Raw genomic sequence first — 25,364 nt, 5'->3', positions numbered from 1 at the left:
ATGACATGTATACAGATTATATTACAACTTTTTGTGTTTTGTCTTGGTGATTGTTTTTTAGTCAATAGGAATCTTAACAGTGTGTTAGTCTGAGAAACATTAATTAGATAGTTACATTTACATTTACATTTAAGTCATTTAGCAGACGCTCTTATCCAGAGCGACTTGTTTTATGTTTGTGAAACCTGGAAATGTACACAATGAGAAGTGATATTGTAACAACAGCTTTAACGGGGTAATTGTATCAAATATATACCTTTTTTATAATTATTTCTACCTCAGAATTGGCTGTATCAAGATGGCTGGCCGCTTCGTACAACAGCAAATCGTCGAGCTCAGAGTTGTCATTTAAAGCGTTGAAATCATCCGGTTTCAGTGTTTTACTGTGGATGTCCTGGGCACCGAATTCCTCCACGTGCTCTTAATGTGTTAGGCCTTCTGTGCCGGTATACGTCGGGGATTAATCTGAAAGAAAAATATACATACAAAATAGGGTATTAAAAAGAAAATATATTAGATAAAAATTTCAAATACATTTCAGATATAATACTATATATATGTGATTCAATCATAAATACACAGGCACCGCATTGATTATATGCAACGCAGGACAAGCTAGTTAAACTAGTAATATCGTCAACCATGTGTAGTTAACTAGTGATTATGTAAAGATTGATTGTTTTTTATAAGATAAGTTTAATGCTAGCTAGATACTTACCTTGGCTCTTTTCTGGACTCGAATAACAAGTGGTCAGCCTGCCACGTAGTCTCCTCGTGGATTGCAATGTAATCGTCCATAATCAGCGTCCAAAAATACAGATTACCGATTGTTATGAAAACTTGAAATCGGCCCGAATTAATCAGCCATGCCGATTAATTGGTCGGCCTCTAGTTCAGGTCTGGAGTTTGGGCTGGCCATGACAGGGTCTTGATTTGGTGGCTGTGTGGCATGGAGCATTGTCCTGCTGGAAAAACCAATCCTCAGAGTTGGGGAACATTGTTAGAGCAGAAGGATGCAAGTTTTCTTCCAGGGCAACCTTGTACGTGACTTGATTAATGCGTCCTTCACAAAGACAAATCTGCCCGATTCCAGCCTTGCTGAAGCACCCCAGATCATCACTGATCCTCCACCAAATTTCACAGTGCGTGTGAGACACTGTGGCTTGTAGCCCTGTGAAAGTCTGGGTCTTGCACCCACTGTGAAACTTGGTGGAGGATTTTTTTCCAGAGCAGTATGTATATATATTTGGTTAAATCCAGCATATATAAACACTGCAAACACTCTACTCGACTGCTCGGAGGCGTCCGCATGGTCCTAATGCACACCATGGTCTTGTTTTGTATCACATGCCAATGATAAAACTGGGGGGGGGGGCAGAAATGCCATTTCAAAATGTAGGGGGGGCATGTCCAGACGTGACGCTTGACATTCAGGCTAAAGAGTTCAATCTTGGTTTCATCAGACGGGAGAATCTTGTTTCTTATGGTCTGAGAGTCTTTAGGTGCCTTTTGGCAAACTCCAAGCGGGCTGTCATGTGCCTTTTACTGAGGAATGGCTTCCGTCTGGCCACTCTGGCACCCGGAGAGGATGGCTGCCATTTCATGGGCTCTTAACCAAGCATGCTATTTTGTTTATTTTTTCAAATTTTTTGTAACTTATTTTGTACATAATGTCTCTTATGATCGGAAAGAAATCAGAACAGCGATTACTCACCTTGAACTGGATGAAGAATTTCTCTTTAACCTGTTACTCCTACCCCCTACTTTTTCGAACATTCTGTTAAAAATAGCGCAACATTTCAGCGCCCTGCTGCTCATGCCAGGAATATAGTATATGCATATGATTAGTATGTGTGGATAGAAAACACTCAGACGTTTATAAAACTGGTTAAATTACTGCTGTGACTATAACAGAACGTGCGTTTCATCGAAAAGTGCAGGAAAATCTGATCACTGAAAATGGAAATAAATATCAATGCGCCACTTCCAGGAATTGTTCAAGAAGAACCAAATTAAATGAGGCCGAGGTTGCAGTGCCTACAGCTTCCACACGATGTCTAGAGTCTTGTCATTTGATTCGGCTTTGATTCTTGGTCAAACCGAATCAAGGGAACTGATTCCCTCCAGTCTCTGACCGGATGTTTTGGTTGAGAAATATCCGGACATTTTTTCCAGACGAACACCTATAGAATTTACATCGCCTCCTGATGAATTTTATCGCTTATTAACGTGTACTAATACCTAAAGTTGCATTACAAAAGTATTTGTAATACTTTTTTGTAATATTTGTGTTTTGTGAAAGTTTATCGTCGACTTTTTTAATTTAAAAAAATGACGTTACGTTATGAAACGCTATTTTTTTTCGTTTATCACACAGTCTTCATAGATCGATATCTAGGCTATATATGGACCGATTTAATCAGAAAAAAGACCCAATAGTGATTATGGGACATCTAGGAGTGCCAACAAAGAAGATGGTCAAAGGTAATGAATGTTTTATATTTTATTTGTGCGGTTTGTGTAGCGACGACTATGCTAATTATTTTGTTTACGTCCCCTGCGGGTCTTTTGGGGTGTTACATGCTATCAGATAATAGCTTCTCATGCTTTCGCTAAAAAGCATTTTAAAAATCTGACTTGTTGCCTGGATTCACAACGAGTGTAGCTTTAATTCAATACCCTGCATGTGTATTTTAATGAACGTTTGAGTTTTAACTAATACTATTAGCATTTAGCGTAGAGCATTTGCATTTCCAGATCTCTAGATGGGACGCCTGCGTGCCAGGTAGGAGCAAGAGGTTAATGAGTCGGACCACAGGGATTTACTCCAGACACCCGAACAGGCCCTCATCCCTGTTATTCGCAGGAGAAAGAGATGGAAAAGATATCGCAGGAAGAGATCGGGGTGCCTTGTGAGGATCCGCCGACGAGTGGCTAATCTGCTCTTGCCATCCGTACAACTGGCCAAAGTACAATCGCTGAAAAATAAATTGGATGAGCTAAAAGCATATATATCCTACCAACGGGATTGTCACGAGTTCGACCGAGGGTGTTTCCCCTTCCCGGGCGGGTGGAGCTCGGTGGTCGTCGTCACCGGCCTATTAGCTGCCACTGATTGTTTTTCCTCCCCCTCCTTGTATGTTTAGTGGTAGCACCTGTTTATGTTAATTAGTTTGTCTTTATTAGTCAGCCGGCCCGCCTGGTTGTTGTGCGGGATTATTTCATTGTAACCTTCGGCTCTGTTGTAAAGGTACGTGTTAGTGCCTGGTCGTGTATTTTTCCATTGTATTTTTTGATTCCCTGTGTTTTGGGAACGTACTTTTGTGAACACCCTGTGGTGCGTTGGTGCTATTAAAAGACGCACAGCATTGAACTCTGTCTCCTGCATTTGACTTCACACCCACAACACCCGGAGCATTACAGAATCCCGCACCTAAAAATCAAATGGAGTCAGCAGGAGCAGCAGCCAACCCTCTCCCATCGATGGAGGAACGGGTTCTCCACCACACCACCGTCCTCCATCGAATCGGATTTGCGATGGAGCAAGTTATGGAGAGAATGGACAGATGGGAGAGGAAGGGTCTCCTCTCTCCACCTTCGGCACCCACGGTTCCGGACTCCCCATCTCCCGACTCCAGCACCCTCCGTTTGACGCTACCGTGGGCTTATGATGGAGCGGCGGCGGGTTGCCAGGGGTTTTTGCTTCAGCTGGAGCTATACCTGGCCACCATCAGACCCACTCCCTCAGGAGCAGAGAGGGTGAGTGTCCTCATCTCCTGCCTCACGGGTCGTGCTCTGGAGTGGGCGAACGCAGTCTGGAATGGCCCAGACTCAGCGCGGGAGCACAACACAGAGTTTTCCTGCCGCTTCCGTGCCGTGTTTGATCACCCTCTAGACGGCCGAGCGGTGGGAGAACGACTATTTCATCTCAGGCAGGAGAAGAGGAGCGCCCAGGATTATGCGCTGGAGTTCCGGACCTTGGCAGCCGGATCTGGGTGGAACGACAGGGCCCTTATGGACCACTACAGGTGTGGTCTCCGAAAGGATGTCCGCCAGGAGCTAGCGTGTCGGGACACCACTCTGTCACTGGATCAACTGATTGACATGTCCATTCGACTGGATAATCTGCTGGCTGCCCGCGGGCGTTCAGAGAGGGTTCTGTGCGTTCCACCACCCAGCCCCTCCGCTCCCATTCCAATGGAGTTGGGAGGGGCTGCGCCAAGGGGTACCGGGGGAGGAGGCCTTCCCTGCACCAACTGTGGTCGGAGAGGACACACGTCTGATCGGTGCTGGGGGGGTCCGTCTGGGAGTAGAGATGGCAGGCGGAACGGTTCTCAGTCACCCCAGGTGAGTCAGCATCAAACTCACCCAGAACCCCTTGTTGGCCACATGTTTGTCTTAACCTTTTTCCTTCACTTTTTCCCCTCTTCCCAGCATAGGGCGCTAGTCGATTCAGGCGCAGCTGGGAACTTTATGGATCGCGGACTCGCCCTTAAGTCAGGGGTTCCGCTGGTGCCGATAGATTCTCCTTTCCCCGTGCACTCCCTAGATAGCCGGCCATTAGGGTCAGGGATTGTCAGGGAGACCACGGTCCCACTGGACATGGTGACGCAGGGGAATCATAGGGAGCGTATCAGTTTTTTTTATTATTGATTCGCCTGCGTTTCCAGTGGTACTGGGGACTCCCTGGCTGGCCCGGCACAATCCTAAAATTTCGTGGAGACAGGGGTTCTCCAGGGGTGGTCAGAGGAGTGTTCTGGAAGGTGTTTGGGAGTTTCCATCGGTGCCACGTCGGTGGAGAGTCCAGACCAGGGTTCCACGGTGTGCATTCCCCCCGAGTATGCCGATTTGGCAATCGCTTTCAGTAAAGTGAAAGCGACTAAATTACCACCTTATCGACCGGGAAGGGATTGTAAGATAGATCTCCAGGTAGACGCTGCGCTTCCCAAGAGTCACGTGTACCCGCTGTCCGAGGAGGAGACGTTGGCAATGAAGACATATGTCACGGAGTCGCTGGGACAGGGGTACATTCGGCCCTCCAATTCACCCGTCTCCTCGAGTTTCTTTTTTGTGAGGAAAAAGGAGGGAGGTTTGCGTCCGTGTATCGATTATAGAGGTCTAAACGCCATCACAGTGGGGTATAGTTACCCTCTACCTCTCATCGCTACGGTGGTGGAATCGTTCCACGGAGCGCAGTTCTTCACAAAACTGGATCTCAGGAGCGCGTATAGTCTGGTGCTTATTCGGAAGGGAGATGAGTGGACCTCAGAGATGAGTGGACCTGTGTGCTCTTGTTGGCTGGCCCTCGCTTCATATTCGTCGCCAAACCCACTGGCTCCAGGTCATCTATAAGTCTTTTCTAGGTAAAGCCCTGCCTTATCTCAGCTCACTGGTCACCATAGCAGCACCCACCCGTAGCACGCGCTCCAGCAGGTATATTTCACTTGTCACCCCCAAAGCCTATTCCTCCTTTGGCCGCCATTCCTTCCAGTTCTGGGCAGCCAATGACTGGAACGAATTGCAAAAATCACTGAAGCTGGAGACTCATATCTCCCTCACTAACTTTAAGCATCAGCTGTCAAAGCAGCTCACAGATCATTGCACCTGTACATAGTCCATCTGTAAATAGCCCATCCAACTACCTCATCCCCATATTGTTATTTATTATTTTGCTCCTTTGCACCCCAGTATCTCTACCTGCACATCAATCTTCTGCACATCTATCACTCCAGTGTTTAATTGCTAATTTGTAATTACTTCGCCACTTCGGCCTATTGATTGCCTTACCTCCCTAATCTTACCTCATTTGCACACTGTATATAGATTTGTTTCTATTGTGTCTTGACGGTATATTTGTTTATTCCAAATGTAACTCTGTGTTGTTGTTTGTCTCGCACTGCTTTGCTTTATCTTGGCCAGGTCTCAGTTGTGAATGAGAACTTGTTCTCAACTGGCCTACCTGGTTAAATAAAGGTGAAATAAAAAAATATATATGTAGACACTGTGCGAGTCCAAATCATGTCCAATCTATTGAATTTACCACAGGGCTCCAAACAAGTTGTAGAAACATCTCAAGGATGATCAATGGAAACAGGATGCACCTGAGCTCAATTTCGAATCTTATTGCAAAGGGTCTGAATACTTATGTAAATAAGGTATATGTTTTTTATTAAAAAAACAAAATTCTAAACCTGATTTTGCTTTGTCTTTATGGGGTAATGTGTGTAGATTGATGAGAATTTATATTAATTTAATCCATTTTAGAATAAGGCTGTAACGTAACAAAATGTGGAAACTACCCAAGGGGTCTGAATACTTTCCGAATGCACTGTATGCACCACACATTTTTTTCATTTTACCTTTATTTAACCAGGCAAGTCAGTTAAGAACATATTCTTATTTTCAATGACGGCCTGGGAACAGTGGGTTAACTGCCTGTTCAGGGGCAGAACGACAGATTTGTACCTTGTCAGCTCGGGGGTTTGAACTCGCAACCTTCCAGTTACTAGTCCAATGCTCTAACCACTAGGGTACGCTGCCGCCACATGCTGCAAGACAAACACAGAGTTCCTTCAGAAAGTATTCACACCCCTTGATTTTTCCCCCACCTTTTGTTGTGTCACATCCTTTAATGTTTTGTCACTATTATTGCTTTACCTTCCAAACTCGATATATCTGTTTCGCTACCCCCTTGTGGATAATTATGCTACGTGCGTTTGGGAGTTTTCAGCAAGTGCACATTTGTAAACCCAACAGTGTTGAAGAAGCTACTCTGAAAATACAGTTCATCAAGCTACCAATAACTTATTCCAGTGTGAAGTAAATCTACACCAAAGCTACCCTTTAGAAAAATATAGTTTACCTAACTAAAGTTTCTTTGAAAAATAGTTAACAACATCCAAACTACTTTGATACATTATCATATCTAAATCTAAAATGTCATAGACTGCAAATTGCAAGAATAGATCACTCTAGTCACAATACTAACCCAAGGAAAAAAAGGAAGGTTGTACAGAATAAAACTATTCCAAGACATGTTTGCAACAATCCTGTTTGCAACAAGGCACTAAAGTAATCCTGCAAAACATTTGGCAAAACAATTCACTTTTCATCCTGATTACAACGTGTTATGTTTGGGTCAAATTCAATACAACACATTACTAATTACCACTCTCCATATTTTCAAGCATAATGGTGACTGCATCATGTTATGAGTATGCTTGTAATCGTTAAGGACTGGGGAGTTCTTCAGGATAAAAGGAAACGGAATGGAGCTAAGCACAGGCAAAATCCTAGATGAAAACCTGGTTCAGTCTGCTTTCCACTAGACACTGAGAAATGAATTTCAGCAGGACAATAACCAAAAACACAAGATCAAATCTACACTGGAGTTGCTTAACAAGGCAGTGAATGTTCCTGAGTGGCCGAGTTACAGTTGTGACTTAAATCTACTTGAAAATCTATGGCATGACCTGAAAATGGTTATTTAGCAAATATCAACAACCAATTTGACAGAGCTTAAAGAATTTAGAAAATGATAATGGGCAAATGTTCCACAATTCAGGTGCGGACAGCTCTTAGAGACTTACCCATAAAGACTCACAGCCAGTGGCGACCTGTCATTCATGGCATGTGAGGCAGAGTTTTTTTTAGTTGCCTGTTTTGCATGTGATTTTGGCATTAATACGTGTCACACAAAACAACATTGAACAACATTGAGTTAATAAAGCCGAATACAAACATGGTCTCTTTTTTGCTTTCTTGAGTAAGGCAGCTCCAAAATGCAGGTTTCAGCCTAGCTCAGCGCTTTCTGTGGTGGTGGGGCAGCCAGCGTTATCTAGTTGCTCCGTGATTGGCTCAGAGTTCTGTCACTCATGGGGAAACTACGTCACCCGAAAATCTACTGGGAGAGCTCGACAATTCAAGCCCCTTGGGTGCTGCCATAGCGTTACATTAGAAGTTCCCATCCAAGAAGGCTCAAGGTCATTGGCCACAGATAAAATTACATCAAATCACGTTATATCTACAGTCACTTTGATTGAACTGATCATGTCAACATCATACTCTCAACTGCATACTTTCATTCTCCATGTAAAAAAGTGATACCGGCTTTAGAAGGCTTTATGGTGCTTTCAAGACAACTGGGAAATCAAAACTAAAAAAAAACATTTTAATCATGACGTCAGTGATTTTCAGGTTGGAATGTCGGAGCTCCGAGTTTCCGACTTGGAATTCCGAGTTGGATGACCGTTTAAAAATATATCCCAGACGGAGCACGTATTTTTCCCAATTAGAGTTCCAATCAGGTAAACACACAGAGCCACACCAGGTTGTCACCATGACTTGTCTTTTACCTAGGAGGCCTCTCCCTGTTTTAGGCTGACAATTTTAAGATATTTAAAATTATTTTTGCAGGTTGTGCTTGAGCACATTCTTTATTCATGAGTTTAAATCATTTATGGGCTTTAATGGGCTTGTTATGCTCAGTTTATTATTGCTTTACCTTCCAAACCAGATAACTGTTTCACTACCTCCTTGTGGATAATTGTGCTAAGTGCATTTGGGAGAAGCAAATACAAATGTGTGATTCAAACAGTGTTGGGGAAACTACTCTGAAAATATAGTTTACCAAGCTGCCAATTACTTCACAATGGTATAAGTTAATCTACACTAAAGCTATCCTTTAGAAAAATATAGTTTACTTAACTATTTTTTTCAAAGTAGCTGAATTATTGTAGTTAATCACATCAGTAATGTTAGTTAGTCATATCAGAGCTGTAGCTCTGCCCACCGGTGAAGTGGAGCAGAGCATGCTGGGCGATCTCCAGCTCAGAGATCAGCCCGAGAGTAGTCAAGTGAGAGAAAGTTCCAGCCATCCTTGTCTCTTCCCACCAGTTAGCTTTCAATGTGTTAGCCAAGGCCAGTGTGTGTCCTTGTTGACATACCCCCCACACACACACACACACTTTGGTTGAAGCAAGTTGCCAGATCACTAAGTGCCTTAGCCCATCCATACTACATACACTGTGCGGTGCAGTTTCGTGCCTGTGCATCTTCAGCGTTATTTAACCACCTCAACTGCAATCCTACCTGTCTGTCATCTGTGCCCTTACCTTCACACGGTAACGAACACATAAAGTAAAACCTAACCTAAAGAATATACAGTCCACCAAGTCCTCACTTACAAGTTAACTACATCCAAACTACTTTGTGATAAATTATCATATCTTAATTTGAAATGTCATAGATGACAAATTGCAAGAACAGATCACTCTAGTCAGATGTTAACAGAATTTGTAATTTAGCCAATTAAACACAAACTGTGTTTCAAGTGAGAATTAGGAAGGTCTGATGCCGAAAAAGTAGAAAATGGTCTACTTCACCCATAGATTATTTTTGCTAAAAGGTTGTGGGTAGTTCCAGTTGTTAGCTACACCGCTACATGGCGGAAAAAGTTAAATACTACTTAAAACACTACCAAGATGAGAATTTAGTTCAACTACCACCAAGCTACTACAAAATGCACTACTCCCCAACACTGGATTCAGTGCAGAAAAATGATTAACACAACATTTCAAGAAATAAAAAACATGACACCACAGTTGTGTTGTGTATGATTGCAAATTAATTTTCAGATGAATAGTGACTTCAAGCCAGATCAATGTTGACAAAGATCCTGAACTCTACAGCTTAGCTGTATTGTTTCTCTGCCCAAATCATCTGTGTCTTATCACAGTCTCCTTATGGAGATGCCTGACATACACTTTAAACAACAGCCTCTTTCAGCCCCCGCCTCTTTGAGCATTGTTATGCTCCAAAAATTGTCACCATGAGGTTGATCACCAAGTGCTGGATTCACTTCTTCCTCTGGTGCATGCAAACAGAGCGGGTTCTGGATGCCTGGCGTATCCTTGTGTAGGTTCTGGCTGCACTGGTGTCTAGGGAGAGCCGGAGGGTCTGCTGGTGCACCAGAGATGTAGTGGAGGTGGCAGAGAGTGACGAGGTAGCGGTGGACAAGTGATCCCGAGGCCTCATCTCCATAGGGACGGCCCCTTCATCTGCTCCCTTCTTCCTCACTCCATGTTTCAACAATCCTGCACTGGAGGTCTGACTGGGATGGACAGAATGAGAGAACAGATGAAGAGTCTGTCAGGATGTATTTATGAAAACACTACTAGAATTAATAATACACCTTACATGCTAAGGTAGGATTCCATTTTTGTTGTCCCTGTATTATCTGCAAACATAAATGGATATGTTCTTTATGTGGTGTTGACTTACAAAGGGCTGTGTTGTACATAGGGGGTGGGTTTTAGCTGGCTCTCGCTGGGTGTGTCAGGCAGAGACTGGGTGAATCCACAGCTGCTGGGGCAGGTAATCTGTAGAGATTGCAATGTGTTTAATGTTTACAACTGCCCTTATCATTGTTCAAATCAAATCAGGTGTATTCAATGGATCACAACATGCAGTAGTTCTCCAGCAGCAGTTTTGGAGTATTAGCCCCTTAGCCCCTTTCATCAGTTTCCACGGTCAACACACTTTACACTAAAGGAGTAGAACTGTCCCCTGGACTCCTACCTTGGACTCCACCATGGAGGCTCCTAGTTGAGCTCTATCCCTCAGCTTCACCAGGCTACTGTGCAGGGTGCTATTCTCCTGCTCCAGAACCCTAATCCGAACATAGTTAGCCTGTAACTGTTGCTCCATATCACCCAACACATCCCCTGTGCCTGAGACAGAGTCAAGTCTTAGATTAGAATATGCACAGAGCTGTGACAGGCAGCTTGACATGGTGATAGCATAGTCAACATACTGTAATTGTAACCAGGTCTGTGTGGTAACTATTCAAAAGCAAATGTAAGTAAACCCACACTGGCAAACAATACAGAAGTCAACAAAGTCAACATGGTGGGTCAACACGGAAAACACTGGGTTATTTAGGGAAATGAGCGTACTCTGTGGAGATCCCTGAGGCAGGGGGTTGAGCTCCGGGAACGCCACCAGCAGCCTCTCCCTCTGGGCTAACTCCTGCACCTCTCCTCTCAACTGATTCACACTGTCTTTCAGCTCACTCACGTGACTCTCCAGTCTCTGCTTCTCCTGCTGAAGCTCAGAACACAAAGCCTCAGGGAATGCAGAGGCAAGGCAGTTAGTTATACACAAATGATTGTTCTTTGGAAATGAAATAAGGTAATATATATGCTATGCTGAAATATGTATCTGCCCAATGTATGCAAACAGCACTATAAAATGAACTATATGAAACATTGCATTGCGGGCTGTCAGGTATTAATATACCTGTTCTTGGGTGAGCTGGGTTTCAAGTTGGTCCTTCTCCTCTGAGATGTGTGTCAGTCGTTCTTGTAGGTCTGTCTGTCGGTCCTCACTCTTCCCCAACTGTTCCTGAAGCTCCTCACACTCCTGGTCCAGAGCATCCACTCGCTCCAGCAGAGACCTCTGCTTGGCCTGCAGTGACTGTTGAAGACACAGAGTGAGACTGTGCAGTAACAACTCACTCACTTAAAAGACACAAAGCAGTGTTTTTAGATGAATTCTTTAAAACATTTACTAGTACTGCCCAAGGTCTGGTTATCAAGACTGCCCCCATGAGTACCCAACTCCATACATGGTTGTTATACTGACCTCCTGTTGGCGACAAGCATTCTGGTACTTGGATTTCTCCTTGTCAAGTAAGAGCTGAGTAGTGGACAGTTGAGCCTCCAGCACTTGTGTCTTCTCCTCTAATTTACTCCGTGCCTCTTTCTCTGCCTGCATGGTCTTCACTTCCTGATGTAGCTCATCTCTCTCACACTCTGACAAAGAAAGGACAATGTTTCGCAGTTTTTCTGTTCACAACAATTAGATAACTTGGGCTCTCTCCTTCTGCTCCTAAAACATCAGACATGGGGTGGGGGTGTATGTCCTTACCAAGTTTGTGTAACCTTTCTTTTTGCAAACTAATCCCTGCCTTCAGTTTGGAGTTGCTATCCTCCAGGGACACAGTGCCTAAAAGGGACACATTTATATTGTGAATATGATGAAAGCACCTTTACTCTTGAAATGTTCTATTATTTTGTCTCCCTTCAAATATATTGTTGTCAGCAAGGTTTCCTCTCTGTCCTCACTTGTTGAGTACTACTGTACCTCTCCTTAGCTCCTCATGTTCTTCCTGCAGTCTCCTCTCTGTCTCCTCCCTGGAGACCTGGGCCTCCTGCAGCTTTTGCTCCAGCTGTTTTTTGCCGGCTTGGTGTGTTGCCCTTTCACGCTTCAGTTCCTCTTGTGCTCTACCCAGCTGAGCCCTGAAATCCTCCCGTTCCCTTTCCGCTGCCTGAAGGCTGTTTCTGAGAGGCTGCACTGTGGACCGCACCTCCAGCAGATGCTTACCCACCCGGCCCATGTCCCTGCGCTGCTCTATGGACCACTGGGACACATCTCCTGCAGTCAGACGGCCCTGCTCCAGGGTGTCATCCACAGCCACCAGAAGGCGCTGCAGAGAGGAGGGAAGGCCCTCACTCCGACACAGCTCCACAAGAGCATCACCAGTCTCCCTCAAACTGGACTGGACCTGAGCACAGGCATCACAGGGGACAAGGGATGACACTACTGTCTGGCAACTTACATTACGAGTGTCCGTGGATATAAGGGCAAGGCAGGAGGGGATGCTGCTTGCTGTTCTGTGAGTGGGACAGGAGAGGGAGCCATTTAATATTTTCTGTGGAGGACACAATGGAGTGCTTGCTGCTGTTCTTGAGGTACAGTGCTGAGACACTATTGATGGAGACTGTGGACAAAGATCACTTTTTGTGTTCAGAAGTGAGGATTCTGAAGAAAAATTTGTATTTTCCTCACATTTTGGAGTTTTGATCACTTCTTGAATGTCTTGCTTCATGCACTGAATAAGAGAGGGGAACAACATGGTCATAAGATATGCATTTAACTATTGTATGTGAAAAAATAAACACCAGGTGTGCTTTAAAACTCACCGCCCTCAGGTTGCCAACCTGGATCAAGTTATTCCAATAGTGTCTGACTACAAGTCCAATTGATACACATGGACCTTTTTGTTGAATGTGTTCTCTCTTCTGTCCTAACTTCAACTGCTCTGCATGGGCATTGAAACTTTGCAGCAGGAGCAGCAATCTAGGGGAAATAAATGGATTACAGTCATGTATAATCATTTCCAACTATTCCCTATAGCCACATCAGATCTTTACAGTAAGCCATAATGTACAATAACTTACCTGTCAATCACCAACTCCAGCAAAACAATATGTGAATGCTGATTGAATTCCTCTTCCCCATCAACAAAGTCGTATTGTTCCAATAGCGACACCAGGTCCAGATTGCAAGAAAGCTTATCTGGGAACTTCCAGGAGGGGAATCGAACTGGGCCTGTCCGAGAGAAGACATCGAGAACAGCACCTTGAAGATCTATTAAATCTCTCCGGAGACTTTCAACGCAGTCCTGACGTCCTAAGAGATGTGTCATATTGACAAGCCTTAGTATCTTGCACTCTTTCTCTCATGGATTGTCTCAAGGCACTTGTTGTTGTTGTGCCTTCAGGAAGATGATGTGACAGAGAACAGTGCTGAGTTGGATGTTGTCACTTTATTTCCATAGCGACCTGGTAGTAGAACTGCAAATCCCACAATGCTTAGATGTGTTTCCGGAAGTAAAATACCTCCATTCCGGGCAGGTCAACTGAAGAACAACGGTCCTATTTGGAAATAGTTTTGTTCAATTAAATCAGTTTCTAGACAAAGCTATAGTACCACAACAAGTATTGTAATTGTGAAGAGAACGAACCTCACTTTTTACGTTTTAACAGATAAGCCAAGCAAGGAATTAACGCAGCCATGCCGCCTGGGCCTGTACAAATTGTTCAACTAGAGCCCAACAACAGGGTAAGATCTGGTACTTTCAATCTATCTTTATCAAATCAAAGTGTATTGGTCGCATACACAATTTAGCAGATGTTATAGCGGGAACCGCGTAATGCTTATGTTACTGCTCCTAACAATGCATTACAATGTCAATTTTTTTTATTATTTTTTATTTATTTCACCTTAATTTAACCAGGTAGGCAAGTTGAGAACAAGTTCTCATTTACAATTGCGACCTGGCCAAGATAAAGCAAAGCAGTTCGACAGATACAACGACACAGAGTTACACATGGAGTAAAACAAACATACAGTCAATAATACAGTATAAACAAGTCTATATACAATGTGAGCAAATGAGGTGAGAAGGGAGGTAAAGGCAAAAAAGGCCATGGTGGCAAAGTAAATACAATATAGCAAGTAAAACACTGGAATTGTAGTTTTGCAATGGAAGAATGTGCAAAGTAGAAATACAAATAATGGGGTGCAAAGGAGCAAAATAAATAAATAAATTAAATACAGTTGGGAAAGAGGTAGTTGTTTGGGCTAAATTATAGGTGGGCTATGTACAGGTGCAGTACTCTGTAAGATGCTCTGACAGATGGTGCTTAAAGCTAGTGAGGGAGACAAGTGTTTCCAGTTTCAGAGATTTTTGTAGTTCGTTCCAGTCATTGGCAGCAGAGAACTGGAAGGAGAGGCGGCCAAAGAAAGAATTGGTTTTGGGGGTGACTAGAGAGATATACCTGCTGGAGCGTGTGCTACAGGTGGGAGATGCTATGGTGACCAGCGAGCTGAGATACGGGGGGACTTTACCTAGCAGGGTCTTGTAGATGACATGGAGCCAGTGGGTTTGGCGACGAGTATGAAGCGAGGGCCAGCCAACGAGAGCGTAGAGGTCGCAATGGTGGGTAGTATATGGGGCTTTGGTGACAAAACGGATTGCACTGTGATAGACTGCATCCAATTTGTTGAGTAGGGTATTGGAGGCTATTTTGTAAATGACATTGCCAAAGTCGAGGATTGGTAGGATGGTCAGTTTTACAAGGGTATGTTTGGCAGCATGAGTGAAGGATGCTTTGTTGCGAAATAGGAAGCCAATTCTAGATTTAACTTTGGATTGGAGATGTTTGATATGGGTCTGGAAGGAGAGTTTACAGTCTAACCAGACACCTAAGTATTTGTAGTTGTCCACGTATTCTAAGTCAGAGCCGTCCAGAGTAGTGATGTTGGACAGGCGGGTAGGTGCAGGTAGCGATCGGTTGAAGAGCATGCATTTAGTTTTACTTGTATTTAAGAGCAATTGGAGGCCACGGAAGGAGAGTTGTATGGCATTGAAGCTTGCCTGGAGGGTTGTTAACACAGTGTCCAAAGAAGGGCCGGAAGTATACAGAATAGTGTCGTCTGCGTAGAGGTGGATCAGGGACTCACCAGCAGCAAGAGCGACCTCATTGATGTATACAGAGAAGAGAGTCGGTCCAAGAATTGAACCCTGTGGCACCTTGAGCGTGGCTGAGGTGCACCCATGACCAGCTCTGAAACCAGATTGCATAGCAGAGAAGGTATGGTGAGATTCGAAATGGTCGGTAATCTGTTTGTTGACTTGGCTTTCGAAGACCTTGGAAAGGCATGGTAGGATAGATATAGGTCTGTAGCAGTTTGGGTCAAGAGTGTCCCCCCCTTTGAAGAGGGGGATGACCGCAGCTGCTTTCCAATCTTTGGGAACCTCAGACGACACGAAAGAGAGGTTGAACAGGCTAGTAATAGGGGTGGCAACAATTTCGGCAGATAATTTTAGAAAGAAAGGGTCCAGATTGTCTTGCCCGGCTGATTTGTAGGGGTCCAGATTTTTCAGCTCTTTCAGAACATCAGCTGAATGGATTTGGGAGAAGGAGAAATGGGGAAGGCTTGGGCGAGTTGCTGTTGGGGGTGCAGTGCTGTTGACCGGGGTAGGAGTAGCCAGGTGGAAAGCATGGCCAGCCGTAGAAAAATGCTTATTGAAATTCTCAATTATGGTGGATTTATCAGTGGTGACAGTGAATCGAGTACACAAAAATAATACTAAATAAATAAAGATCAAGAAACTTCTGCACTAATCTAGCTACGTTAGCTAATCAACAACCCAAATAGCACTAACAGTAATCCGAATGGAATCAATAAGCATGTACACCGGATGAGTTTACACAAATTGTACTAAGAATGCTACTGGTATGAACAGCAGTAGATGAGTTTGACAGGAGACATTCTCCAATCCCAGCAAGCAGTCATTCAACTTGCCATTCACCAGCTTTTCAAGCTTAATAATGTAAAAATACATTCGGTACTTACCAAAGAGTTTTGCTGAGCAACTCCTGCTGTCCTGGCTGGTACTTCCAAAAAGTAAAACAAATATATATATATATATATATATATATATATAAGTCAAAATAAAAAGTTACATGCAACCTGAAAAAATGCCTTGTCTGGAAATAATCTATTGTTTATCTAATGTATTGTTTTTTAGCAAGTGCGCATGCACCTCTAATGTGCCTCCTGCGATATTATAAATGTAATTAAAATACACGAAGGCTTTTATAGAAATATTACAATCACTGTAAAAACACTGTATTGTCTAGTTAATCTACTTACATTAAATATTATTGCATTCTGTGTAGAGCTAGTGAAACAACAGATTGATATGATGTTCATATGCTCAGTTGTGGAAAAAGTACGCAATTGTCATACTTGAGTAAAAGTAAAGGTACCTTAACAGAAAATGACTCAAGTGAAAGTTACCCAGTAAAATACTGCTTGGAGTAAAAGTCTAAAAGTATCTGGTTTTAAATGTACTTAAGTACAGTGGTCGACACAGTTCTCAATTGTCATACTTCAGTAAAAGTAAATGCTATACATGAAATTCCTTATATTAAGCAAACCAGACGGCACCATTTGCATGTTATTTTTTTATTACAGACAGCGGCAAATCAAATGATATTTGTCACATACACATGGTTCCACTACAACTACCTTATACACACAAGTGTAAAGGGATAAAGAATATGTACATAAAGATATATGAATGAGTGATGGTACAGAACGGCATAGGCTAGATGCAGTAGATGGTATCGAGTACAGTATATACATATGAGATGAGTAATGTAGGGTATGTAAACATAAAAGTGGCATTGTTTAAAGTGGCTAGTGATACATGTATTACATAAAGATGGCAAGATGCAGTAGATGATAGAGTACAGTATATACATATGAGATGAGTAATGCAGGGTATGTAAACATTATATTAAGTGGCATTGTTTCAAGTGGCTAGTGATACATTTTTTACATACATTTTCCATTATTAAAGTGGCTGGAGTTGAGTCAGTATGTTGTCAGCAGCCACTCAATGTTAGTGGTGTCTGTTTAACAGTCTGATGGCCTTGAGATAGAAGTTGTTTTTCAGTCTCTCGGTCCCAGCTTTGATGCACCTGTACTGACCTCGCCTTCTGGATGATAGCGGGGTGAACAGGCAGTGGCTCGGGTGGTTGTTGTCCTTGATGATTTTTATGGCCTTCCTGTGACATCGGGTGGTATAGGTGTCCTGGAGGGCAGGTAGTTTTCCCCCGGTGATGCGTTGTGCAGACCTCACTAACCTCTGGAGAGCCTTACGGTTGTGGGCGGAACAGTTGCCATACCGGGCGGTGATACAGCCTGTCAGGATGCTCTCGATTGTGCATCTGTAAAAGGTTTGAGTGCTTTTGGTGACAAGCCAAATTTCTTCAGCCTCTTGAGGTTGAAGAGGCGCTGCTGCGCCTTCTTCACCACGCTGTCTGTGTGGGTGGACCAATTCAGTTTGTCCGTGATGTGTACGCCCGAGAAACTTAAAACTTTCTACCCTCTCCACTACTGTCCCGTCGATGTGGATAGGGGGGTGCTCCCTCTGCTGTTTCCTGAAGTCCACGATCATCTCCTTTGTTTTGTTGACGTTGAGTGTGAGGTTATTTTCTTGACATCACACTCTGAGGGCCCTCACCTCTTCCCTGTTGGCCGTCTCGTCGTTGTTGGTAATCAAGCCTACCACTGTACTGTTGTCCGCAAACTTGATGATTGAGTTGGAGGCGTGCATGGCCACGCAGTCGTGGGTGAACAGGGAGTACAGAAGAGGGCTCAGAACGCACCCTTGTGGGGCCCCAGTGTTGAGGATCAGCGGGGTGGAGATGTTGTTACCTACCCTCACCAGCTGGGGGCGGCCCGTCAGGAAGTCCAGTACCCAGTTGCACAGGGCGGGGTCGAGACCCAGGGCCTCGAGCTTGATGACGAGTTTGGAGGGTACTATGGTGTTAAATGCTGAGCTGTAGTCGATGAACAGCATTCTCACATAGGTCTTCCTCTTGTCCAGATGGGTTCGGGCCGTGTGCAGTGTGGTTGCGAATGCGTCGTCTGTGTACCTATTGGGGCGGTAAGCAAATTGGAGTGGGTCTAGTGTGTCAGGTAGGTTGGAGGTGATATGGTCCTTGACTAGTCTCTCAAAGCACTTCATGATGACGGAAGTCAGTGCTACGGGGCGGTAGTCGTTTAGCTCAGTTACCTTAGCTTTCTTGGGAACAGGAACAATGGTGGCCCTCTTGAAGCATGTGGGAACAGCAGACTGGGATAAGGATTGATTGAATATGTCTGTAAACACACCAGCCAGCTGGTCTGCGCATGCTCTGAGGACGCAGCTGGGGATGCCGTCTGGGCCTGCTGCCTTGCGAGGGTTAATACGTTTAAATGTTTTACTCACGTCGGCTGCAGTGAAGGAGAGTCCGCAGGTTTTGGTAGCGGGCCGTGTCAGTGGCACTGTATTGTCCTCAACGCGAGCAAAGAAGTTATTCAGTCTGTCTGGGAGCAAGACATCGTGGTCTGCGACGGGGTTGGTTTTATTCTTGTAATCGGTGATTGACTGTAGACCCTGCCACATACCTCTTGTGTCTGAGCCGTTGAATTGCGACTCTACTTTGTCTCTATACTGGCACTTAGCTTGTTTGATTGCCTTGCGGAGGGATTAGCTGCACTGTTTGTATTATGTCATGTTACCGGTCACCTTGCCCTGGTTAAAAGCAGTGGTTCACGCTTTCAGTTTTGCGCGAATGCTGCCATCAATCCACGGTTTCTGGTTTGGGAATGTTTTAATAGTTGCTGTGGGTACAACATCACCAATGCACTTGCTAATGAATGAACTCGCAACAGAATGGAGTCGTGGTCCGCTTTTCCGAAAGGAGTGCGGGGGAGGGCCTTATATGCGTCGCAGAAGTTAGAATAACAATGATCCAGGGTTTTACCAGCCCTGGTAGCACAATCGATATGATGATAGAATTTAGGGAGTCTTGTTTTCAGATTAGCCTTGTTAAAATCCCTAGCTACAATGAATGCAGCCTCAGGATATGTGATTTCCAGTTTACATAGAGTCAAATAAAGTTCATTCAGGGCCATCGATGTGTCTGCTTGGGGGGGAATATATGCGGCTGTGATTATAATCGAAGAGAATTCTCTTGGTAGATAATGCAGTCGACATTTGATTGTAAGGAATTCTAAATCAGGTGAACAGACTTGAGTTCCTGTATGTTGTTGGGATCACACCATGTCTCTTTAATCATAAGGCATACCCCCCCGTCCCTCTTCTTATCAGAAAGATGCTTGTTTCTGTCTGCGCGGTGCGTGAATAAACCAGCTGGCTGTACCGACTCCGATAGCGTGTCTTGAGTGAGCCATGTTTCCTTGAAGCAAAGAACGTTACAGTCTCTGATGTCTCTCTGGAATGCTACCCTTGCTCGGATTTCATCAACCTTGTTGTCAAGAGACTGGACATTGGCGAGTAGTATGCTAGGGAATGGTGCACGATGTGCCCGTCTCCGGAGCCTGACCAGAAGACCGCTTCGTCTGCCCCTTTTACGGCGACTTTGGTTTGGTTCACTGGCTGGGATCCGATCCATTGTCCTGGGTGGTGGGCAAAACACAGGATCCGCTTCGGGAAAGTCGTATTCCTGGTCGTAATGATGGTGAGTTGACGTTGCTCTTATATTCAGTAGTTCCTCCTGACTGTGTAATGAAACCTAAGATTACCTGGGGTACCAATGTAAGAAATAACACTTAAAAAAATAAAAATACTGCATAGTTTCCTAGGAACGTGAAGTGAGGCGGCCATCTCTGTCGGCACACTTCAACAATCAGACATCATTTGCTAACACAGTATTTGTGTTTCGTGAGTCCGCAAGATCAGAGGCAGTAGGGATGACAACGCGTTATATTGACAGGAGCCATTATTCTGTCCTGCTTTAGCATTCAAAATGTAATGAGTACTTTTAGGTGTCAGGGAAAATGTATGGAGTAAAAAATACATAATTTTCTTTAGGAATGTAGTGGAGTAAAAGTAGAAGCTGTCAAATATAAATGGTAAAGTACAGATACCCCAAAAAAACTACTTAAGTAGTACTTAAAGTATTTTTACTTAAGTACTTTACACCACTGCATATGCTGTGATAAAATCAATTACCTTTCCTGCTGCTGGATCAGCCGACCTGTGCAAGGCAGCAGAAAGGAAGGGGTGAACCTCTTGCCAAAATCTGTCTAAAATAAGCCTAATGTGTTTTCTATGGGCTTATTTTGGACCTAAGTTTGTTGCCCGCCTTTGGGACAATGACTCATGTTTAGATTGGAGACATGATCATCTCATTATATATACACATCTCTCTAATAAGCCAGGTAGCCTCGGTTGCCTCAACATGACAATATTTGTAAAGCCTCACGAGACAGATAATTTCTGCATTATATATTGTTTCAACAGGCAGATGAGTCAACAGAGGAAACCCCAGCAACGAAACCCATAGTTGGGATCATCTATCCACCTCCTGAGGTCCGAAACATCGTCGACAAGACTGCCAGTTTTGTAGCCAGGTTGGTTTTTCAGTCTCATTCTCAGTCGTGTTTTTATAAAATTGTATGACATCATATTGCAATGGTCACGCATCCTTTTCCTTCCATTAATTCTCAGGAATGGACCAGAGTTCGAGGCAAGGATCCGTCAGAATGAGATCAACAACCCAAAGTTCAACTTCCTGAACCCCAACGACCCATACCATGCTTACTACCGCCACAAAGTCAATGAATTCAAGGAGGGCAAGGGCCAGGAGCCGTCTGCAGCCGTACCAAAGGTCATGCAGCAGCAGGCCCTGCAGAACTCACAGCAGCTTCCTCAAAAGGTGTGCCTTCCTAGGCATTCGCTGTTTTTTTATCTATCAATTTATAAATCACTGATTGTCATTTGTTCACTGTAAAGTGTAAGACATGATTGATGCCTAAAAAGAGCTATTCTAAGTTATGGTTTCCTTTACCGGTAGGTGCAGGCCCAGGTGATTCATGAGACAGTGGTGCCAAAGGAGCCTCCACCTGAGTTTGAGTTCATTGCTGACCCTCCTTCAATCTCGGCATTCGACCTGGATGTTGTCAAGCTGACCGCCCAGTTTGTTGCTCGCAACGGGCGCCAGTTCCTCACACAGCTCATGCAGAAAGAACAGCGAAACTACCAGTTTGACTTCCTGCGACCTCAACACAGCCTCTTCAACTACTTCACCAAGCTGGTGGAGCAGTACACTAAGGTACAGCGTCATACCAATTATTCTTGATTGTGGCATATATCTTGTTGAAATATATAATTTTATTGAAAAAATTTTAACCTTTATTTAACTAGGCAAGTCAGTTAAGAACAAATTCCTATTTTCAATGACGGCCTAGGAACAGTGGGTTAACTGCCTTGTTCAGGGGCAGAACGACAGATTTTTACCTTGTCAGCTCGGGTATTCGATCTTGCACCCTTTCGGATACAAGTCCAACGCTCTAACCACTAGGCTACCTGCCGCCCATCATATACTAATTTGGCTTGTTTGTAGGATAACATGTCTTCAGCTGGTTGTGTTGTGATGCCAACCTGTGTTTGTCTTGGGTCATTTCCCACCTAGATTCTGATCCCTCCCAAGGGACTTCTGATAAAGCTGAAAAGAGAGTCTGAGAACCCCAGGGAGGTGCTGGACCAGGTATGTCCCTGAAGCTTTGATGTCGGGTTTGCCCACCATAAGCTCTTGAAATGGCCATAGTCTATAATGCCATGCATTAACAGTTTATCACCTGGCTTTACCAACAGGTGAGGTACCGTGTTGAATGGGCGAAGTTCCAGGAGCGTGAAAGGAAGAAGGAGGAGGAGGAGCGGGAGAAAGAACGTGTGTCCTACGCCCAAATTGACTGGCATGACTTTGTAGTGGTGGAGACCGTGGACTTTCAGCCTAATGAACAAGGTAGAGAAATGAACTGTCAGCCAGACAAATGAATATGAATAGATAGTTCATTTTCGGTTCCTGAGAGATTGTTTTCCACCGCCTGTGTCACTAGTTTTGTAATGATGGTGTTATGACTTGTGTTCCAACAGGCCACTTCCCCCCACCCACAACACCCGAGGAGCTGGGAGCTCGCATCCTGACCCAGGAGCGTTATGACAAGTTTGGAGAGAGTGAGGAGGTGGAGATGGAGGTTGAAAGTGAGGATGAGGAGGACGATGAGCGGGAGGACCGGGATGATGGGCGTCCCACACAGCCTGATCAGGACACACAGCTGCAAGACATGGATGAGGTTAGTAGACAGACCTGTTTCAGTATACACACACAACAGTAGGATGTCATTAACTTATTAGCTTATTACTCCTTAACAGAGTTACTGATTGAACATGAATGTAATATTACTATTATTAGGAAATAGTGTAATCAATGTAGAGTCACATGAGTCTTTGATGCCTTCTGCCCAGGGTTCTGATGACGAGGAAGATGGCAAGGCACCATTGCCCCCAGACAACCCCATGCCACCCCCACTGCCCCCTACTCCAGACCAGGTCATTATCCGCAAGGACTACGACCCCAAAGGTGAGAGGGATTCCATCATCAGGACCTAAACACCCCTTATGCTAGATGTTTTAATATCATGTATGACAATAAAGGTCAAGAAAATACATGCATGTTCTTCATTTGCCCTTACATTTGATACATTTTTCTTGCCCTGTAGCCTCCAAGCCACAGCCTCCAGCCAAGACTCTGGATGAGTACCTCATCTCTCCCATCACGGGTGAGAGGATCCAAGCCAGTAAGATGCAGGAGCACATGCGCATTGGGCTACTGGATCCCCGCTGGCTGGAGCAGAGGGACCGGGGCATCAGAGAGAGGCAAATCGAGGACGAGGTTTACGCCCCTGGCATGGACATTGAGAGCAGCCTGAAACAGTTGGCTGAGAGGCGTACTGATATCTTTGGCGTGGAGGAGACAGCCATCGGAAAGAAGATTGGAGAAGAGGAGATCCAGAAGCCTGAGGAGAAGGTGAGTGCAAGTGGAGAGGGAATAGCCATTTGTTTTCTTTTTGTGTAAAATAAATGTCTAAGAGGAATCGAATACTAGTCATTAGGTTATAATCTCTAACTTAATTTCGTTGTCATTATGTGGTCAGAGTTTTTACTTAACGCACCTTCCCTCCTTAGGTGACCTGGGATGGGCACTCTGGCAGCATGGCGCGTACTCAGCAAGCAGCACAGGCCAACATCACCCTACAGGAGCAAATTGAGGCCATTCACAAGGCCAAGGGACTGGTGCAGGAGGATGAAAGCAAAGAGAAGATTGGACCGAGCAAGCCTGAGCTTTACCACCATCATCATCAATCACCCCTCATCTCCTCTGCCCCCCTTCTGCCCAAACCCAGCCCTCCAATGAACACGATGGCTCGGGCCCCTCCTTCCGCAAGTCGCTTTCTTGTTCAATAGAAGTGTTAAAGCATTTATTTTATGTAGCATTAATTTGTTAATATATAAGGTTGACTGTCTATTCTTCCTTGTGAATCATGCAGATGCTGCCCCCTGTACGCACCACTCTCCTGTCAGCTGTGCCTGTGATTCCACGGCCCCCCATGGCCCCTGTGCAGATGCGCCTGGCCCCAGGGCAGGTTCTAACACCCATGCCTCCCATGATGCATGCTCCCCGCATCAACGTGGTACCCATGCCCCAACCACCTCACATGATGGCCCCCAGACCACCCCCCATGGTGGTACCAACTTGTAAGAGATCCATTGCTATACTATTCCCACAGTGTTAAATACTTTGAAATCCATTGAATGACTTCAGAAATATGCAGTGCAACAAATTACTTTACTATTTTTAAGCATGTTATTGATAGATTGACTGACTTTAATCTTCTTTCCTGTCCAGCATTTGTCCCTGCCCCTCCTGTCCCGCAGCCCCCCCGCCCTGACCCTCAGCCACCTTCCCACCCACCCCCACGCCATGATGATGAGCCTGTCACCAAGAAGATGAAGACAGAGGACAACCTTATACCAGAGGAGGATTTCCTCCGCATATACAAGGTTTGTTGGCCTATTAAATATCATGGACTAATGGCAAAATGAGGTAGTGTGAATGATCCACAGCTGTATTTTTATATGTCATGTTGGTCATCCTATGCTTGCTGTTGGTAGTTCTGTATATTGACATGTAAAGGTTATTCTACTGTATATTATTTTATAGGGTTCAGTGTCGGTCAAAGTACAAGTTCCCAACATGCAGGACAAGACGGAATGGAAGCTAAGTGGACAAGCGCTGAACTTCACTGTCCCACTCACAGATCAGGTATGTTAGTAGTTCACCTACCATTCCACTCTCCCTTTTACCAATACAGTATATATTCTCATGAGTGCACGTCCATGAAGTCAAATTTTCTGGAATATTTCACATTTCTGAACTTCCCATTCTATCTCACCACAGGTATCTGTTATTAAAGTCAAAATCCATGAAGCCACTGGCATGCCAGCTGGAAAACAAAAGCTACAGTATGAGGTAAGCATTGTTGTTTCCATTTAAATAATTGTATGTGTAAATATAAACTGACATGACTGGTTGTCATTGGAGTCATTTACATCTATCACTTCTATTACAGGGAATTTTCATCAAAGATTCCAACTCGCTGGCCTACTACAACATGAACAACGGTTCAGTCATACACCTGGCACTGAAGGAGAGAGGTGGGAGAAAGAAGTGAACATCCCCTCAACAGGTTTCTCTGCCATACACAGCCAGTTTGCGACATTTTGTAATTTACCCCCAAGTAATTATTATAATGTCCGAAAAATTGGGGTAAATGAGCAACTTTATCAGAGCAGCTCTTTCAAATGATTTATGTCCTTTGTTGGTCATACCAATTGTAAAGAATATTTGAAGCGTAGTCTATAAATAACCTATAATTCGTTTTGGTTTTGTATTTTAAGCGTTGATTCTTTTCTAAATGTTAATTGTATTGTTTAAGGGGATTGTATGCATGCAGGTGGTTTCTGTCCAGATTTTCCAACCCATGTCAGTCCATCAAATAAAGTAATAAAATGTCACCATTATGTCATTTGAGTGGGTTCAGTATTTTGAATGGGGGCATACTGTCATGGTGTGCAACTGGGATATGCA

The 25,364-nt window shown here is 44.3% G+C and overlaps 3 protein-coding genes across 6 annotated transcripts; 1 reads left to right on the top strand and 2 right to left on the bottom strand.

The window, feature by feature from the left end:
- Positions 1–7,035: 7,035 nt before the first annotated feature.
- Positions 7,036–11,915, bottom strand: LOC118393110 (coiled-coil domain-containing protein 157-like). Its single transcript, XM_035785435.2, has 6 exons — positions 11,644–11,915; positions 11,299–11,475; positions 10,956–11,124; positions 10,579–10,730; positions 10,282–10,379; positions 7,036–10,111 (listed from the first exon to the last, which is right to left on the bottom strand). The coding sequence occupies exons 1-6, from the start codon at positions 11,773–11,775 to the stop codon at positions 9,856–9,858; spliced, it is 984 nt and encodes a 327-aa protein (XP_035641328.1). The 5' UTR covers positions 11,776–11,915; the 3' UTR covers positions 7,036–9,855.
- Positions 11,807–13,623, bottom strand: LOC118393101 (coiled-coil domain-containing protein 157-like). Of its 2 annotated transcripts, none has more exons than XM_035785410.2 (4): positions 13,242–13,623; positions 12,984–13,140; positions 12,145–12,892; positions 11,807–12,006 (listed from the first exon to the last, which is right to left on the bottom strand). In XM_035785410.2, the coding sequence occupies exons 1-4, from the start codon at positions 13,487–13,489 to the stop codon at positions 11,807–11,809; spliced, it is 1,353 nt and encodes a 450-aa protein (XP_035641303.1). In that variant the 5' UTR covers positions 13,490–13,623. The 2 variants fall into 2 exon arrangements, with proteins under 2 accessions (XP_035641303.1, XP_052317392.1); XM_052461432.1 differs by lacking the exon at positions 11,807–12,006 and having other exon boundaries at positions 12,549–12,674; positions 12,850–12,892.
- A 61-nt stretch (positions 13,624–13,684) lies between these two features.
- Positions 13,685–25,297, top strand: LOC118393090 (splicing factor 3A subunit 1). Of its 3 annotated transcripts, none has more exons than XM_052461430.1 (16): positions 13,685–13,905; positions 19,520–19,889; positions 20,675–20,784; positions 20,882–21,089; positions 21,228–21,485; positions 21,846–21,920; positions 22,028–22,178; positions 22,310–22,509; positions 22,682–22,796; positions 22,936–23,243; positions 23,402–23,656; positions 23,764–23,971; positions 24,123–24,277; positions 24,438–24,539; positions 24,675–24,746; positions 24,847–25,297. In XM_052461430.1, the coding sequence occupies exons 2-16, from the start codon at positions 19,731–19,733 to the stop codon at positions 24,946–24,948; spliced, it is 2,478 nt and encodes an 825-aa protein (XP_052317390.1). In that variant the 5' UTR covers positions 13,685–13,905; positions 19,520–19,730; the 3' UTR covers positions 24,949–25,297. The 3 variants fall into 3 exon arrangements, with proteins under 3 accessions (XP_052317390.1, XP_052317391.1, XP_035641278.1); XM_052461431.1 differs by having other exon boundaries at positions 13,686–13,905; positions 21,234–21,485; XM_035785385.2 differs by lacking the exon at positions 19,520–19,889 and having other exon boundaries at positions 13,686–13,905.
- The last annotated feature ends 67 nt before the right edge of the window (positions 25,298–25,364 follow it).

Source organism: Oncorhynchus keta, chromosome 14 (assembly GCF_023373465.1).
Source record: "Oncorhynchus keta strain PuntledgeMale-10-30-2019 chromosome 14, Oket_V2, whole genome shotgun sequence".
NCBI lineage: Eukaryota > Metazoa > Chordata > Actinopteri > Salmoniformes > Salmonidae > Oncorhynchus > Oncorhynchus keta.
This window is presented reverse-complemented; position numbering and strand designations above follow the sequence as displayed.